Raw genomic sequence first — 14271 nt, 5'->3', positions numbered from 1 at the left:
CTGCACACGAATGTGCAGTTTCACACGTGGGTGCACAGGGACACACACTTGTGCACACGTGGGCGTCACGTTTTTCCAGTGAGTCTGGACACACCCTCAGTTTCCCAGGATCTACGTGGACACACACACGTGCGTGCACATTTTCACACACGGGTCCCCGGGGCATTGGCACGTGCACACACCCTGTCACACGCACACCTTCCTGGACGCCGCGGCCTCCCTGCATCCGGGCCCCTCTCTTGTCTCGCCTCCGCAGTGACAACGCCCCTGCGAAAGGGAACAAGAGCCCCTCTCCTCCGCCTGATGGCTCCCCTGCCGCCACCCCCGAGATCAGAGTCAACCACGAGCCCGAGCCGGCTGCTGCGGCCACCCCCGGGGCCGCCCTCCCCAAATCCCCGTCTCAGGTAGGCACGTGTCTCGGTGGCCTGTCCCTCCCTTCCTTCCTCTGCCTCCTGCTCTGCCGCCGTTCCCCTCCATCCCCGTCCCCTGTCCCTGCTGGCCCTGGCTCCTCTCCGTGGCCCCGGCCCCTGCCAGGGTCACAGGGGCATCTGTGACCGTCTGTCTCCTCCTTAAGTGTCTCCCCACCTGCACCTGCTGTAGCATCCCCTTCTCTCCTTTCCCCTGGCCTTTGGGCTGCTTGACCTTCTCCGTCTTCCTTTCCTCCCGAGACAGTCTCCAGGGGAGACTGCATCCAGATCCGTGCAGGTGGCTGCCTCCCCCTCTTCCTTGCCTTCTTCCTTGCGGGGGGCCATATGGGACTCTGAAAGGGGCATCGCGAGGAGGGGCTCAGTGAGGGGAGAGGGAGGGGGAAGCCCGCTCCCCCCGTCAGTTTTCTCCAGGTTTCTGCAGCGTCCCCAGGGGCTGCAAAGGGAGGAAGGAGGGGTGGGGTCCGCCAGGCAGGACCATCTGAGCCCTGCTGGGCTGTCCCCTGGCCCTTCGGCTCCTGGCCCGCTGGACAGCTGATTAGGAGAGCGACGCTAAGAGGGTGTTGAGAGCCTGCACTTGACTCGAGCACTTGCTCGGGGCCGGACCCCGCGCCAGCCTTTCTGTATTTTCATTCATTGTCCTCACAACCAGCCTGTAAGGCAGACGCTGTTATCACCCCAACGACAAGCGATGAAACCCAGGCCTGGGCGGGGGGGTGACTTGCTGAGGTCCCCGAGTGGGCAGGTGCGTGGCCCTCTGCGGGGCCCTGGCTGTGTGCTGGCCTCGGGGGTGACGGCCAGCGGCTGGGCTGCAGCTCCTCCAGGGGTTGGGGTGGGCAGAGGGCCCGGGCGTGCAGGAGCAGAGGCAGGGGGCTGGACGCCCGGCTCTCTCTCAGCTCCTGTTTCTTTCCTCAGCCTCCCCCGAGGGCGGTGAGGGCCAGATCCTCCGAAGCCAGCCCCTGGCGGCCCCGCAGGCCCTTCTTTCTTTCTTTTCTGTCCTGTTCTCTCCTCTTCTCTCTTCTTTCGCTCCCTCGCCCTCCGCCCTCCCCTCTCTCTGCACAGGGTTTCCGACCGCCTGCTTCGGCCCCTCCCGGGGGCCCCTGTGGTCTCGGTGTCCGTGTCTCGGGGAGCAGTGGCTCTCCTTGTTTCGTCCTCCTCGGCGGCTGGGGGTGTGACTAACGTGGCTTTGTCTCTGTCTGTCTCCCTGGCCCCCATGCTCTGCTGTGCGGCCCCCCAACTGCTGCCGACCCCCAGCTCCGGAAAGGCCCACCGGTCCCTCCGCCTCCCAAACACACCCCGTGCACGGAGGTCAAGCAGCAGCAGACCCTCAGCCTGTTTGAGGACACAACTGTCCCTGAGATCAGCGTGACCACCCCCTCCCAGGTCAGCCGCGGCCGCCGCGGCCCAGCTCTCTCTCCCTTCTCTCGCTCTTTCAGGGTGCGCATGACCTTCCCCCCCTCCCACCCCCGGTGCCTCTGCCTCAGGAGCAGGGGTCGGCTCTGGGCCTCTCTCTCGCACGTCCCTCCGTCCCTCCACCCGTCATCCCTCATCTCTGAGCACGTGGCCAGACCTAGGGACACGGGCAAACAGTCCTAGTAGAGACCGTCAGCTGCACAGTGGCCTCTCCGTTCCATTGATGCTGTGGCCAAAAGGGGCAGGGAGCACGGAGGACCTGGGCCAATCATGGAAGGCTTCCTGGAGCAGGTGACGTTTGCCTACGAGCAGACACCGTGCGTTGGCCAGAGGTGGTAGCGTGCGAGCGTGTAGGTCAGGACGGGTGAGGGACAGGCTCAGGATCTGCCGCGAGTTCCGTGCGCGACAGGAGAGCACTGCTTGGGCGGCGGTGAGGAGGTGACTCGCAGGGTTGGGAACACCTGCAAGGCGCTGAGACTTTAGCTCCCAGAGCTGCTGACCCCACTTGGAGCCGGGGCTGTGGCTGGGCCGCAGAGCCCGGCTCCTGCTGTCCATGCCCTAGGAGGCACGTAATGCCCATCCCCAGGGGGACGGAGGGAGGGCGGAGCAGGGGAGGTCACTGTGGTGGCAGGGGGGTGGGCCGCACATGGTCGGGTCAGCTCACAGAGGCCGCAGTGCGCCGACCACTCCAAGCCTGGCCTCCGGGCCTCACAGCCGGGCTGCCCTGTCCTCGCCGGGTCTCGCCATTCGTGCAGGCTGGCTAGTCCCAGGCTGTGCTGGGCCCACGTTGCAGCACTGCTGTGGGCTTGTCCTGCCCGGGTCTCCGGGTCCTGCCTTGTGCAGCTCAGAGGTCTGCAGGGAGGGGCAGGGCTGGGGCTGGCACATCGGGGGAGAGGCAGTTAGGAGCGGAGGACCGTGCTCTCCGCGATGAGGGACCGTGGGGTGAGTGGGCTTCAAGCCCCCATGGGAGGACTTCGGGTCGGAGCTAGGAACTTTCAGTGCAGGGCGGCTGGGGGAGGGCGGGGGTTGCCCTGCCTCGGGGGATGGGAGGGAGCCTTCCTGGAGAGCCTGGCTGAGGCTGGCCCCGGGCACTCCCGGGGCCTTGGGGAAACTGTGGCCTCAGGGCAGCCTGTGGCTGGGACGCTTGCCGCCTGGAGCCTACCTTCGCCTTGGGGTGCACTTGAGGGCTAGTAGACACTGTGCAGGGGGTGGCGCCAGCCGCTGACCTACAGGGCCTGGTTCAGTCCCCTCTGGGAGGGGCTGTCCCCACCTCACAGGTGAGGAATTGAGGGCCTCACCTGCAGCCAGGCTGCCCGTTGAGCGTGGCCCTTGCGCCCCTCCGTGCTCTCTGCATGCCTCCCGTCTGTCCTTCCGCCCACTCCTCGGAGCCGGGGCCCCGCCCAGCGGGGTTGGAGAGCGCTCGCCAGGGTGCTTTGCATGGGGCTGGGGTGGGCTGGTCCCCCCAGGCTGCTGTGCCGACAGCGCTGCTCTGCTGGGCTGTGGTGAGTAGCCTGCGTGCCTGCCCCCGAGGCCGGTTCCGGGCCTGCATGGTGGGAGGCTGGCCTGCTGGGAGGTGAGCAGAGCGTGCGCGGTCTGCCCTTGGCCTGGTGACCCTGTACCCTTGGAGTCTGGTGGGTGGGGCGGCGGCTGCCTGGGCCTGGCTGGCTTCTTAGAGGGGTGGGTGGTGGGGCCGTGAGGGGCAGAGAAATGCTGCCTGCAGCCGGTGAGGGCACCCAGGCCCAGCCTGCGCGGCCTCCCGGACACTCGGTCCCCTAGAGGTGGCAGTGACCTTCCTCCCAGGCTCGTTGGACAGGGCTTGACTTGAAGGAGAGTCTGTGGCTGGGGATGAGTGTGGGGCGGGAGTGAGTCCCCTGAGCTTGGGCCTGGGCCCTCTGCGCTCTGCGTCTTATCCCCTGAGCTGTGCGCTGGCGGCACCAGCCCTTCTCAGGAGTGCGGGTGTTGGGTCTCCCCACACAGGCCGCAGCTCAGGTGGGAAGGCCCCCCCTGGAGACCTCTGCCCATGCTTCCAGGTCTCGGGTCCTTCTAAATGGAGGACCTCGGGTGCTTTGGGCTGGAGAGTGTGTTCCGTCAGTTCTGGGCCCCATCAAGGGCGTGGGGAGGGAAGCTGGCTGGCCTGGGCCTGCGGGGCTGTGGCGCTCCCAGCCCTGCCTGAGGGGAGGACCCTGGGCTGAGCCAGGGCAGGCGTGTCCCCAGGGAAGCCCCTTGTGCGAGATGGGGCCACAGGGGAGCAAGCCCTCCTCCCAGGAAGGCAGCGTGTCTGCTGGGCACTGGTGCCAGGCGGCTTGCCCTCCAGGGTGGCTCTGGGAAAGACGCTTTTCTTCCACGATCGTCTGGCCCAGCTTACTGAGGGGCTGGCTTCTCACAGTGTGGACAGGGCCACTGCGGCCCGTCTCCTGGGGCCATTCCTGTTACGTGCACATCCCAGGGCTGCACTCAGCCCCGCTGAATGGGAAACTTGGGGGCGCTGGGGAGGGACGTGCAGTGTGAACACGGGTGCTCAGGTGTTGGGGACCCCCCCCCCGCCCCCTCCGTTACGACGGGGCTCCTGGGCTCTGTGTGCTGGCTCGGCCCTGAGCTGGCTGGGGGTGGGTGTCACCACAGGACTGCCTCTCAGTCTGTGGCAGCAAGGGGAGGCCTGTACCCGTCCAGGGGCCCTCCGAGCCGGGGGACTCAGTGTGGTCTTGTCCAGCCCGTGCCTTGGCCTGGGCCGCTGCTGGGGGGCGCAGGCCCGGGGAGGCCTCCTCGGCCTGCAGGATGGGACAGACGCGAGACAGTTGGGGGCTCGGCCTTGGTCTGGCGGGTGGCTGCCTGGCGGCTGGCCCCGCCCCAGGTGTGTCCTCGTGTGGGCGGAGCCTTGCCGGGGGTGTGGTGTGGGGCGTGTCCTCGTGTTGGTGGGTGTGTCTGGGAGCGGAGCCTGCTGTGCTGCCCTGGCCGAGTGCTCACAGCCTGGCACTAACTGCCTTCCTTCTCTGCCGCTGTTGCCAAGTTTGAGGCCCCGGGGCCTTTCTCGGAGCAGGCCAGTCTGCTGGACCTGGACTTTGACCCCCTCCCACCTGTGGCAAGCCCTGTGAAGGCGCCCACGCCCTCTGGTCAGGTTGGTGTGAGCCCACCACTGCCCACGGGCCCACCGGCCTCTGGGCCCCGGGGCCTGGGTTCATGTCTGTCCTCCGGCCACGTGGGCCCATCTAGGCCCAGGCCTTTGGGGGTCCTGGGGTCACCAGGCTCCCCGCCCACTCACTGCCCTTCCCCTGGAGCCCTGGTCCCCAGCTCTTGTCACCTCCCCTGGTCCTGACCATGGGAAAGGGAAGAGGGCGGACACAGGTCAGCAAGAGGACCTTCGGGACAAGGTCAGCTGAACACTCACCTGGCAGCTTACACGGTCCATCTCAGCACCCTCCTGCCCCTCTCATGGTGGCAGCCCCGGGTTCGGGCACTCCCTGGCCTGGGGGTCTCAGTAGCCTGGAAGGTGTCCAGGACTTGGTGCTCTGGGGACCGCAGAGCCCGGCTCTGTTCTGCCTGCCCTGTGCCTGCTGGGCTCGAGGGCCCTGGGATGGGTGCGGGGTGGGGGTCCCTGGGGACTGCTTGCCTGCCGCCGCCTCTAACCTCCGTGCTAACTCTGTCCTTCTCCCCTCTGCTGTGCTCAGTCAATTCCGTGGGACCTCTGGGAGGTAAGCTGTGTTTGCTCTGTGCCCACCCTGCCTCGTCTTGCACCTGGCTGGTTCACAGGTGCACACGCACACGCACGCCTGGCCGTGCCCACGCGCACAGGGAGCTGTCGGGCCTCCAGCTCGTCTGCTTCCCCCCCCGGCCCCCCCCCCCATGGAGACACTGGGCCTTCAGCCAGGCCCTGTGGGAAAAGGCTCCTCAGCTTAGCCTCTGAAGAGTCCCCCGTGGTGCAGCCCAGTTGTCAGGGCCTGTGAGTGGCGTAGACAGTGACCAACTGGTCCCCGAGGGTGGATGGGGTGTCCCCGTGCTGGGCCAAGGCCTGCTGGGTAGGGGGGCCCTGGGGTGGAGGGTCCTTGCCTCCGAGGAGCTTTCTGTCAGCAGGGGCCCCGCAGGGCAGTGGCACCAGAGAGCTGCTGGGACAGAGGAGGGGGGAGAGATGATTCGAGAAACAGGACAGACAGAGCGAGGCCAGGCGCCTGCCCGACAGGTGCTGCCATCACCTGGTGGCTCAGACATCCACGCCCTCAGGGAGGACGCGGGGTACCCCACAGCTGGTGACGCGGCTCCCGCAGGGCCAGGAGGGGCTGGCGAGAAGGCGCCTGCAGCCCAGGCTCCGGGGCTCGCAAGCTCCAGGGTATTTCCCTGGAGGAGGCCAGAGAGAGCCACGTGCTGAGCTGCGTGTGACACATTCACACCTTCCTGTCCCCTGCGCAGTGGTGGGAGGAGGTGTCCCTCTGGGGAGTCTCTGTCTGTGCCCCGTGGGGCGGCCAGGCTGCAGGTGCCCATCTGCTCCCGTGGGCCCACGCTGGGCTGCTCACGACCTTCTTCTCTTGTCTCCCGCCCCCCCCCCGCCCCCCGCCCCTCCCACCCTGTTCTCCCTGGTGGCCCATCACTAGCCCACAGAGAGTCCAGCTGGCAGCCTGCCTTCCAGGGAGCCCAGCGCTGCCGAGGGCACCTTTGCCGTGGCCTGGCCCAGCCAGACGGCCGAGCCGGGGCCTGCCCAAGTAAGTGCCCCCGCCAGCCCCTCACCCGCCCCCGGCCTCTGGGGGTCTAGCATGGAGGAAGAGCCCGGAGGAGGGGGCACAGGACGGACAAGGCCACCGTGGGACTGAGGGTGAGGCTAGGGCCCTGAGCCAGGAGGCCCCGGGGCAGGGCTGTGGCTCAGTCAGGTCAGCCCCTCACCCGCTCGCCGACCCCCGCCCCAGCTTCCCAGCTCAGGACTCCCACGGTGGGAGGGAGGCATGTCTCGAGCACCTCCAGGTCCATGGTGGGCACTCTCCAGAATTCTTTAACCTGCAGCCTGACCTAGACATTTCCTCCTGCAGATGAGGAGGTGGGGGCTGGGAGGGCCGAGTGATTGCTCCCAGAGCTCAGAAGTGGCTGCAGCCTGACTGCAGCCGGGCAGCGTCCGGGGTGCCCTGCCTGGGCCCTCGCCACGGGAGCCACCTGTGAGGGGCCAGCGGGACCAGGCGGGTGGCAGGAAGCCGAGGCTTGGCCAGGGCTTGGGCTTAGAGGGCAGGGCCTGTGAGGGAGGCTCAGGGGTGGCAGCCAGGGGCCTGCGCTGGGCTTCTCAGCAGCATGTCACTCGGGGTCCGTGTGTCTGCCAGCACCTTCTCCAGCCGCTTCCGTGCCCGGAGCCTTTCTTTGAGGGGCTCCCTGTACCAGGCAGAGGCACTGGCTCTCCGTGGCCCCTCTCCTTGTCCCGGTCTCAGCGCCCCATCCTGTGTCTGACCCCATGCTGCCATTTATGTTGCAGCCAGCAGAGGCCTCGGAGGTGACGTGTGGGACCCACCCTGCGGCTGGAGCCCAGGAGCCCGGGGAGACGGCAGCGAGTGAAGCAGCCTCCGTAAGATGACAGGGACCAAGGCCCTGTCTTTTCTCCCCGCCGCCCGCGGCTCCCTAGCCCCGTGTCTTGCTCTGTGCTGGTCCAGGTCATGGTTCCTGGTGAGGAACCTGGAGGCAGGCTGGTCTGGCATTGGGCACAGACACCCCCTTCTCTGCCCGCGCGGCCCCGCCCTCCGGGACCCACTCCCCGCCCTCGCTAACCTGCGCCCCCTCCCGCCAGAGCTCTCTCCCCGCGCTGGTGGTGGAGACCTTCTCGGCAGCTGTGAACGGCACTGTGGAGGGCGGCAGCGGGGCAGGGCGCCTGGACCTGCCCCCGGGGTTCATGTTCAAGGTGAGCCTGGCCTGCTGACCCGCAGCCTTCGGCTGCCTCCGTGGGGGGGGGAGGACGCTGGGCCCGAGGCTATGTGGGGGGCCCAAAGCCGTCCCTCCCCGACTACCCGCCCTCTGCTCCCCGATCCGCGAGGTGGCTTCCGAGCCCCGCTCCTGCTACTTTCACCTTCTCCCGGCGCCCACGGGGCTGCAGGTGGGACAGAGGCTGCCGAGGAAAGGGGTGTCAGCTCTCCCCACCCTCTGCAGGTGCAGGCCCAGCACGACTACACGGCCACTGATACGGACGAGCTGCAGCTCAAAGCTGGGGACGTGGTGCTGGTGATCCCCTTCCAGAACCCAGAGGAGCAGGTGAGGCCCGGTCTGCAGGGAGGCGGCGCGGCCAGCAGGGGGCAGCAGAGCCACGCCAGCCGACCCGCGGCCTCTCCCCACGGCCTCGCCTTTGCTTCCGCCTCCCTTCCCTGCGGCCGGCACAGTTCCCCTTTTCTGCTCTCACCCTGTCTGCCCCCCTCAGTTTCTCACTTCCTGCTTCTTGCTTCCTCCTTTCCTCAGCCTCTGTCTGCCTTTCTCTCGATTCTCTGCATCCTAGTTCCTTGGGCCCCTTCTCCCTTCCAGGCCCCCCCAACCCGGGCCCCCCTCCTCCAGGACTGCATCCCAGGCTGCCCCCCACCCGCCGCTCTGCAGCCTCCTGTTGGCCCCAGGTGCCACCCTCCAGGCTGGCCCCGCCCTTCCCTGCCCATGTGACAGACCCCCGAGTCCACAGCCCTGTCCCCAGCTGGTCCTCACCCTGTGCCTCGCAGACCCTTCTTGTGCTGTGGCCTCTCCTTGTTGTGAAGGTCCTCAGAGTGGGCTTTGCTGAGCAGAACTGCCCCCTCTCCTCCCCCCCAGGTCTGGATGGGCTGCTTTATTCAGGTCGCTGGGGCCCCGCAGCAGGAGCCCCTGTTTGTGGGGTGCTGGCGGTCCAGTGGGGCTGCCCACATGGGTATCCAGGTGGCAGCCACAGTGCAGAGGGGACCTAGTGGGACTCTAGTCCGTTCAGTCACCACCATGTCCCTGTGGTGGAATTGTCAGAGTGGCCGAGGGTGGGAGGAGGGCTGGATTGGGGTGAGGCCAACCTGGCTGGGGCGTCCTGGGCTGGGGCTTGAGGACAGCAGGTACTTACTGAGGCCACCGTGGGCTGGGAGGTTTGAGTGACAAGGATTTCCTGGGCCTGGCGCTGAATCAGCCCATTTTCCTAAAGCCCCAGGTCCCCGCCGATCTCCCCAGTGGGCCAGCCCCGGGCTAGGTGGGGTTTGTAGGAGCAGACTGCTGGTCTCCCAGCCCACAGTGGGAGCCATCTGGGATGGGTGGAAGTGGCTCAGGGTCTAGGACAAGGCAGGTAATCCTGCAGGTGGGTCCCAGGCATAGCCCCGCTGCAGGGGCAGCAATGGCAGGGGGTGTGTGGTCACTGCAGGCCCAGGGGTCAGGGCTTGTCACGGCTTGGGTAGATGAGCCCTCTGAGGGGTCACTATTAAAGCAAAGGTCAGGTTCGACTCCGAGGGCTTGGTGGGATGGCCTCAGGTCACTCTAGAAGCTTTCAAGTGGTCAGTGCTCAGCAGAACTTTCTGGCATTGTTTGTGGAAGGCCGGAAGAACAGTTGATGTCCTCCTCGGTGATGTGGCCTCTGTGGGCACCAGCTGGTGGGAAGCTCTTTGGTGGGGGATTGAAGGAGTCGTTTAGAGGCGTTTGGACCAGTGCAGCAGTCAGGCTGCCTTCCCGCCTGAGGACTCACCAAACAATAAAGAGTTAAATGCACCTACTGCAGGGAGGGATGGCTCCTGGGCTGGGGTGCCCGGTTTGGGTCTCAAGAGAAGAGCAGGGAATGCTGCCTGGAGGAGGCGTCCTTTAAGGCGGGTGTGACGGTCTAGAGGAAATGAGCGGCCAGAAGGAGGGCTCGCCCTGTCGGGGTGGACGTCGTCCTCCCCCAGCCCCATGCAACGCGCTGGCTTCCCCTCAGGATGAAGGCTGGCTCATGGGTGTGAAGGAGAGCGACTGGAATCTGCACAAGGAACTGGAGAAGTGCCGGGGCGTCTTCCCCGAGAACTTCACCGCGAGGGTGCAGTGAGAGCAGAGCGGCTGGTGGTGCTGCGGATGCGTGAACAGCAGCACCTTTTCCCGAAAAATGTGTGTTTCTTTTTTTTTTTTTCCGTTTTTGTTTTTAAACTTTTGAAAAGCAAAGGGAAATTGAGGGGAGAGACCTAAGCCAGGAGGTGTCTTCCCAAAGATGAGGTGGTTTTCCAAAGAGCCTGGTTTCGGCGAGTCCGGCGGAATCGCCAGTGTTCCTGAAGCTGCTGTATCCCCTAGTTGAGTTCCCGGCCGCCTCCCCCGCCCGCGCCCGCTGGGTGGCGCCACTGCCGCCGCCTGGGTGCCCGGCCGCGGGGCGGGTCCTGGGGGCCGCCGCGCACCGCGCTTGCCTGAAGCTTGGGCCGGCCGCCGGGGCCGGGGCCCTCCTTTCCTGGCAGCTGCCGCGGGTGGCGTCCAGCGTCCCCTGAGACCTCGGGCCCAGACACCAGCCTGGCCTGGCCCTGCCCCGCAGACGTCTGTGTGCTGTTTGAAAATAAATCTTAGTGTTCAAAACAAAATGAAACAAACAAAAATGACAAAAGTACTCAAAGTGTGTGTGTGTGTGTGTCCCTCCATTTCTGTCTGCTATGCAGTGCAGCCGCGATTATCTGTGCTTTTGTCCTGAGACAGCCCACCCAGCAGGCCCTCTGCCCTGACCAGCACCCCTGCCCGTGCGTGACCTCCATGTCCTTTGGGGCTCATCTGGGCCCGGACCCGGCAGGGGCTTCGGCCCTGTTCTGTGATGTTTTCACTGGCTGTTGGTGGGGATGCAGGAGATGGGGGCCAGGTGACGGGAAGGGCAGACAAGGGGCTCGAAGAGCCAGCTCTGTGCCCAGGAGTCTGCTGGGTGCCGCCCTCAGTGACCCTATTTAGTGCGTGTGAGAACTCGGGGGCGGTACCAGGGCAGCATTGCACAGGTGAGGAGTCAGGCTCGAGGGATTTGGGGGTTTTGCTGGTGAGTGGTGGGACAGGGGCGGGAGTAGGGGCAGGGGCTGAACCGGAGCAGTTGGCCCCCGGGCGCGGGAAGGCCTGACGGGCTGGCTCCGCCCCGCTCCCCACCTGCCTCTCTTTCTGGCATCAAGGCCCCCACTGCACGCAGCCCGGCTCTCCAGCTCCATCAGTGGACGCGGGCTGCTCTGAGTGGCATGTGGCACATGCAGCAGTGGCCTGGGTCCTTCCCGGGGGCCGCTGGAGTTGTGCTCTTGGGCTCAGGGACCAGCCTGGACTTCCAGGTGGCAAGGATTTATCTCTGCATAAATCTCTTCTGCAGAAAAAGCAGGTGAAAGGGCTGAATGTTGGAGTCTTAGCTTTATTTTTGGATATAACTCCTGAGCTTTGTTTCAGGTGGCGGGATGGTCACTGCCGTGGTTCTGCCTTGTCCTGTGTCTGACAGTGTCTGCTCTGTCAACCAAAATTTCTATGAGCAAGGAAATTGTGAGAGTGGGGCACAGGAAGCTGATTTCTATTGCCCCTGCTTCGCAAGCTTTAGCATTTCCTCCTTCCCTCCCTCCCTCCCTTCCAGGCTGACAGGTTAATTCTCTTGCCCAAAGCCACTCAGATCATTGTTGTTGGAGCCAAGCTTGAAGCCCAGACCAGGCGAGCTCCACTGAGCTTCCAAACCTGGGGTGTGTGTGCCCTGGGGTCTGTGGAGGCCTGCAGCCACGGTGCCAACACGAGAGGCTTCACTTTTATTTCATGATGAGAAATTTAAAGACATTATTCAGGAGAAAGTATTTGCGTTAGATTTCTCACAAGGTGAGATTCAGAGAGGTATCAGCTGGTGGCTGACCCTCAAGGGGGTCCCCTCCCTTGCAGCTGGGGCACTTTGGCAGGAAGAGCCCTGCTTTGTGTCGGGTGGGGCCTGCAGGGACAGGAGCTCCTTGTGGGTGTGGGGAGGGAGCCGGCCCTGCAGGGACAGCTCCAGCCCAAGCGAATAAGTAGCTAGCTCGAGGCCTGGGCTGCGCCGAGTGTCTGGGAGCTGGGACATCTCCAGGTGTGCGTCAGTCCAAGAGAGCTCAGAGCCAGTCAGCTCACACCTTGTCGGCCTCCCCTCCCCATCCTCGAGGCCACAGACGCCCCTGGCTCATCTCATGGACTCCCCTGGCCTCCCCTCCTTCCGGCCGGCTCCCCAGGAGGCCTTCCACAGTGACTCGGACGCTGTCCAGCCTGCCGGCTGGCCTCCTCTTTTTCCTCCTCGGTTGGATTTGGGAACCAGGCTGGCATTGCTTCTCTTGGTTCCACTGGCCTGCAGACCCTCGGCTCTGCCTCTGGGAATTCAAGTGTTCACACCTCTAGCCTCACCACCCCAAACACCAGGCTCTATGCAGGGACTCTGTGACCGAACGTTGGGTTTGTTGGCTCAGCAAACCTCAGCTGGTAGAGTCTTCAGCGCCTGAGGTGGGTGGGCAGTTGGGCTGCAGCTCAGGCCCTCCGAGATGCTCCCGGTTCCCCTGTGCCCTGAGGGTCAGCTTCATCTTTGGGCTGCATCCTCAACAGTTTCAGGTTTGATGTCTGCACACCCCACCCAGAGCGGCGGGGGACTTCCTTCCCAGAAGCACCTCAGCAAAGCTCCTTTGTCTCATTGGCCAGAACTGGGTCAGGTCCCCAGTGCTGAATCAGCCGTGTGGCCAGGGGTGGGACCTCAGGATTGGCCCCAAACTTACAAGGCCTTGAGATGGAGGTGGGGTTGGGCTGGGGGGCTGGGGAGAGAGGACACCTGAACAAAAATTTGGATATAGCTTCCAAGGAGAAGAGGGATGGTTTCTAGGAACTGGAACCAGTGACTGTGCACACCACGGTGGCTTCCAGAAAGGGCCGAGAGACCAGGGAACGTACCTGATGGAGACCATAAGTGTATGTGTGTGACCTTTGGGAGACCCTGGCTTTATTCACCACATCCAATCTATCTCAAGGTCAGTGTGTGACCGGTGAACACAACCCACGCAGGGCTGTTCCTCCATGTTCCAGGAGTAATGTTCACCGACCGTCCCCCGCTCTCCCGCTGGAGATAGGACCTGTCCCACTACTGGAGACCCGTGTAGACTGTGACCTTCCCCAGCCGCTTGGAGACGTGTGGCTGGGGATGCGCCTGTGTCTGCATAGATCCAGTCTCCTGACTGTTCATTCACTGTTCATCCGGTCACTGATTCGTTCCTCGCATCTCCCACAGGAGATTACAGAGATCATTCAGTGCAGCTCCTACCCCGCTGTGCTCAGTCTGGGGAGAAGCAGACGGGTACAGTTAAGACCACAACAGGTGCTCTCGTGGTGGTGAGTCCAAGGTTCTAGAGACAGAAAGGCGCCACCACCTGGCTTCACACGGGAGGGGGTGTCTGCGCTGAGCCTTTAGAGTTAACGGGGGTCCCCAGGAGCTGACGTCTGGGGGGCCTACCTCAGGCAGAGAGAAGCGGGCAGAAGAGTAGGTGAGTCTGGGGGTGAGGTCAGTGGAGGTGGAGGGGCCTGTGAGGGCTCAGGCTCTCGCAGGGGGCCTGGAGCTCAAGAGAGAGGTCTGGGCTGAGGGGCAGCGAGGTGGAGATGGCCCGGGGGAGAAACGAGGGCACCTGGGAGGGGGAGGGCCCTGGGGGTGCGGCCTGAGCACAGCCTCAAGAGGAGGGAGGAAGAAGTTTTGCGGGCACAGAATGCTACGGAGTTGCGAAATGCCTTCCTTTAAGAAGAGTTCCCTGGTCAAGAAAGCCACTGTGGGGCTTCCCTGGTGGCGCAGTGGTTGAGAGTCCGCCTGCCGATGCAGGGGACGCGGGTTCGTGCCCCGGTCCGGGAAGGTCCCACGTGCCGCGGAGCGGCTGGGCCCGTGAGCCATAGCCGCTGAGCCTGCGCGTCCTGAGCCTGTGCTCCGCGGCGGGAGGGGCCACAACAGTGAGAGGCCCGCATACCGCAAAAAAAAAAAAAAAAAAAAGGAAGCCACTGTGGCCAGTGAGGCCAGAGAGGATGTGAAGGGCAGTCAAGACAGCCTTGCCTGGGCTGCTCTTGGGTCCCCGGGGCTCCGGGGAGAGGCTGCCGTGGGCCTGCCAGAGAACACGGGCAGGCCACTAACAACAACGTTTAGGCCCGGCTCTGGTTGTTCGGACAAGCAAATCACTGAGGAAGACACTTCTCGGTATAATAAAGAAGGATAGTTAACAATGAGGCAGGAAGCCAGCCCCTGATTACAGATGAGGAGCCCGACTGCTGATGGGGGAGGGGGTGAGAGACCTTCCTGGCCTCCCAGCCCGCCAAGGTCAACGCACAGTGGGCAGAGACGGATGCCAAGTCCTGGAATCCCAGGGTGGGCAGAGGCTCATCTCACCCCCACAGTGACCTGCCTTGTGTGAACTGCCGGGGTGACCAGGAAGGAGGCCCAGCTCTTCCCCCAAAGAGGTGATAAGCTCGTGGTGGGCCAAGGTTCGCACATAGAGACCATCCCAGCATGGAGGCAGTGGCATTCCTCCTTTGGAAGCCTGATGTGACGCCCCAT

At 64.5% G+C, this 14271-nt stretch overlaps 1 protein-coding gene across 18 annotated transcripts in view; it reads left to right on the top strand.

Annotated features, from left to right (window-relative positions):
• BIN1 (bridging integrator 1) overlaps nucleotides 1–10344 on the top strand; it is a 55638-nt gene extending 45294 nt beyond the window's left edge. For 5 of the 18 annotated variants that reach the window (XM_073807819.1, XM_073807815.1, XM_073807817.1 and 2 more), the window contains 8 exons: nucleotides 257–404; nucleotides 1680–1808; nucleotides 4846–4953; nucleotides 6422–6529; nucleotides 7282–7371; nucleotides 7591–7701; nucleotides 7947–8048; nucleotides 9694–10344. In XM_073807819.1, the coding sequence (XP_073663920.1) occupies nucleotides 257–404; nucleotides 1680–1808; nucleotides 4846–4953; nucleotides 6422–6529; nucleotides 7282–7371; nucleotides 7591–7701; nucleotides 7947–8048; nucleotides 9694–9801 (904 nt within the window). In that variant the 3' untranslated portion in view covers nucleotides 9802–10344. The other 13 variants (XM_073807821.1, XM_033860298.2, XM_033860293.2 and 10 more) reach the window with 6 other exon arrangements.
• Nucleotides 10345–14271: the final 3927 nt, after the last annotated feature.

Source organism: Tursiops truncatus, chromosome 7 (assembly GCF_011762595.2).
Source record: "Tursiops truncatus isolate mTurTru1 chromosome 7, mTurTru1.mat.Y, whole genome shotgun sequence".
Lineage (NCBI taxonomy): Eukaryota > Metazoa > Chordata > Mammalia > Artiodactyla > Delphinidae > Tursiops > Tursiops truncatus.
The sequence above is the reverse complement of the archived record's forward strand: the minus strand, read 5'-3'. Positions and strand labels throughout refer to the sequence as shown.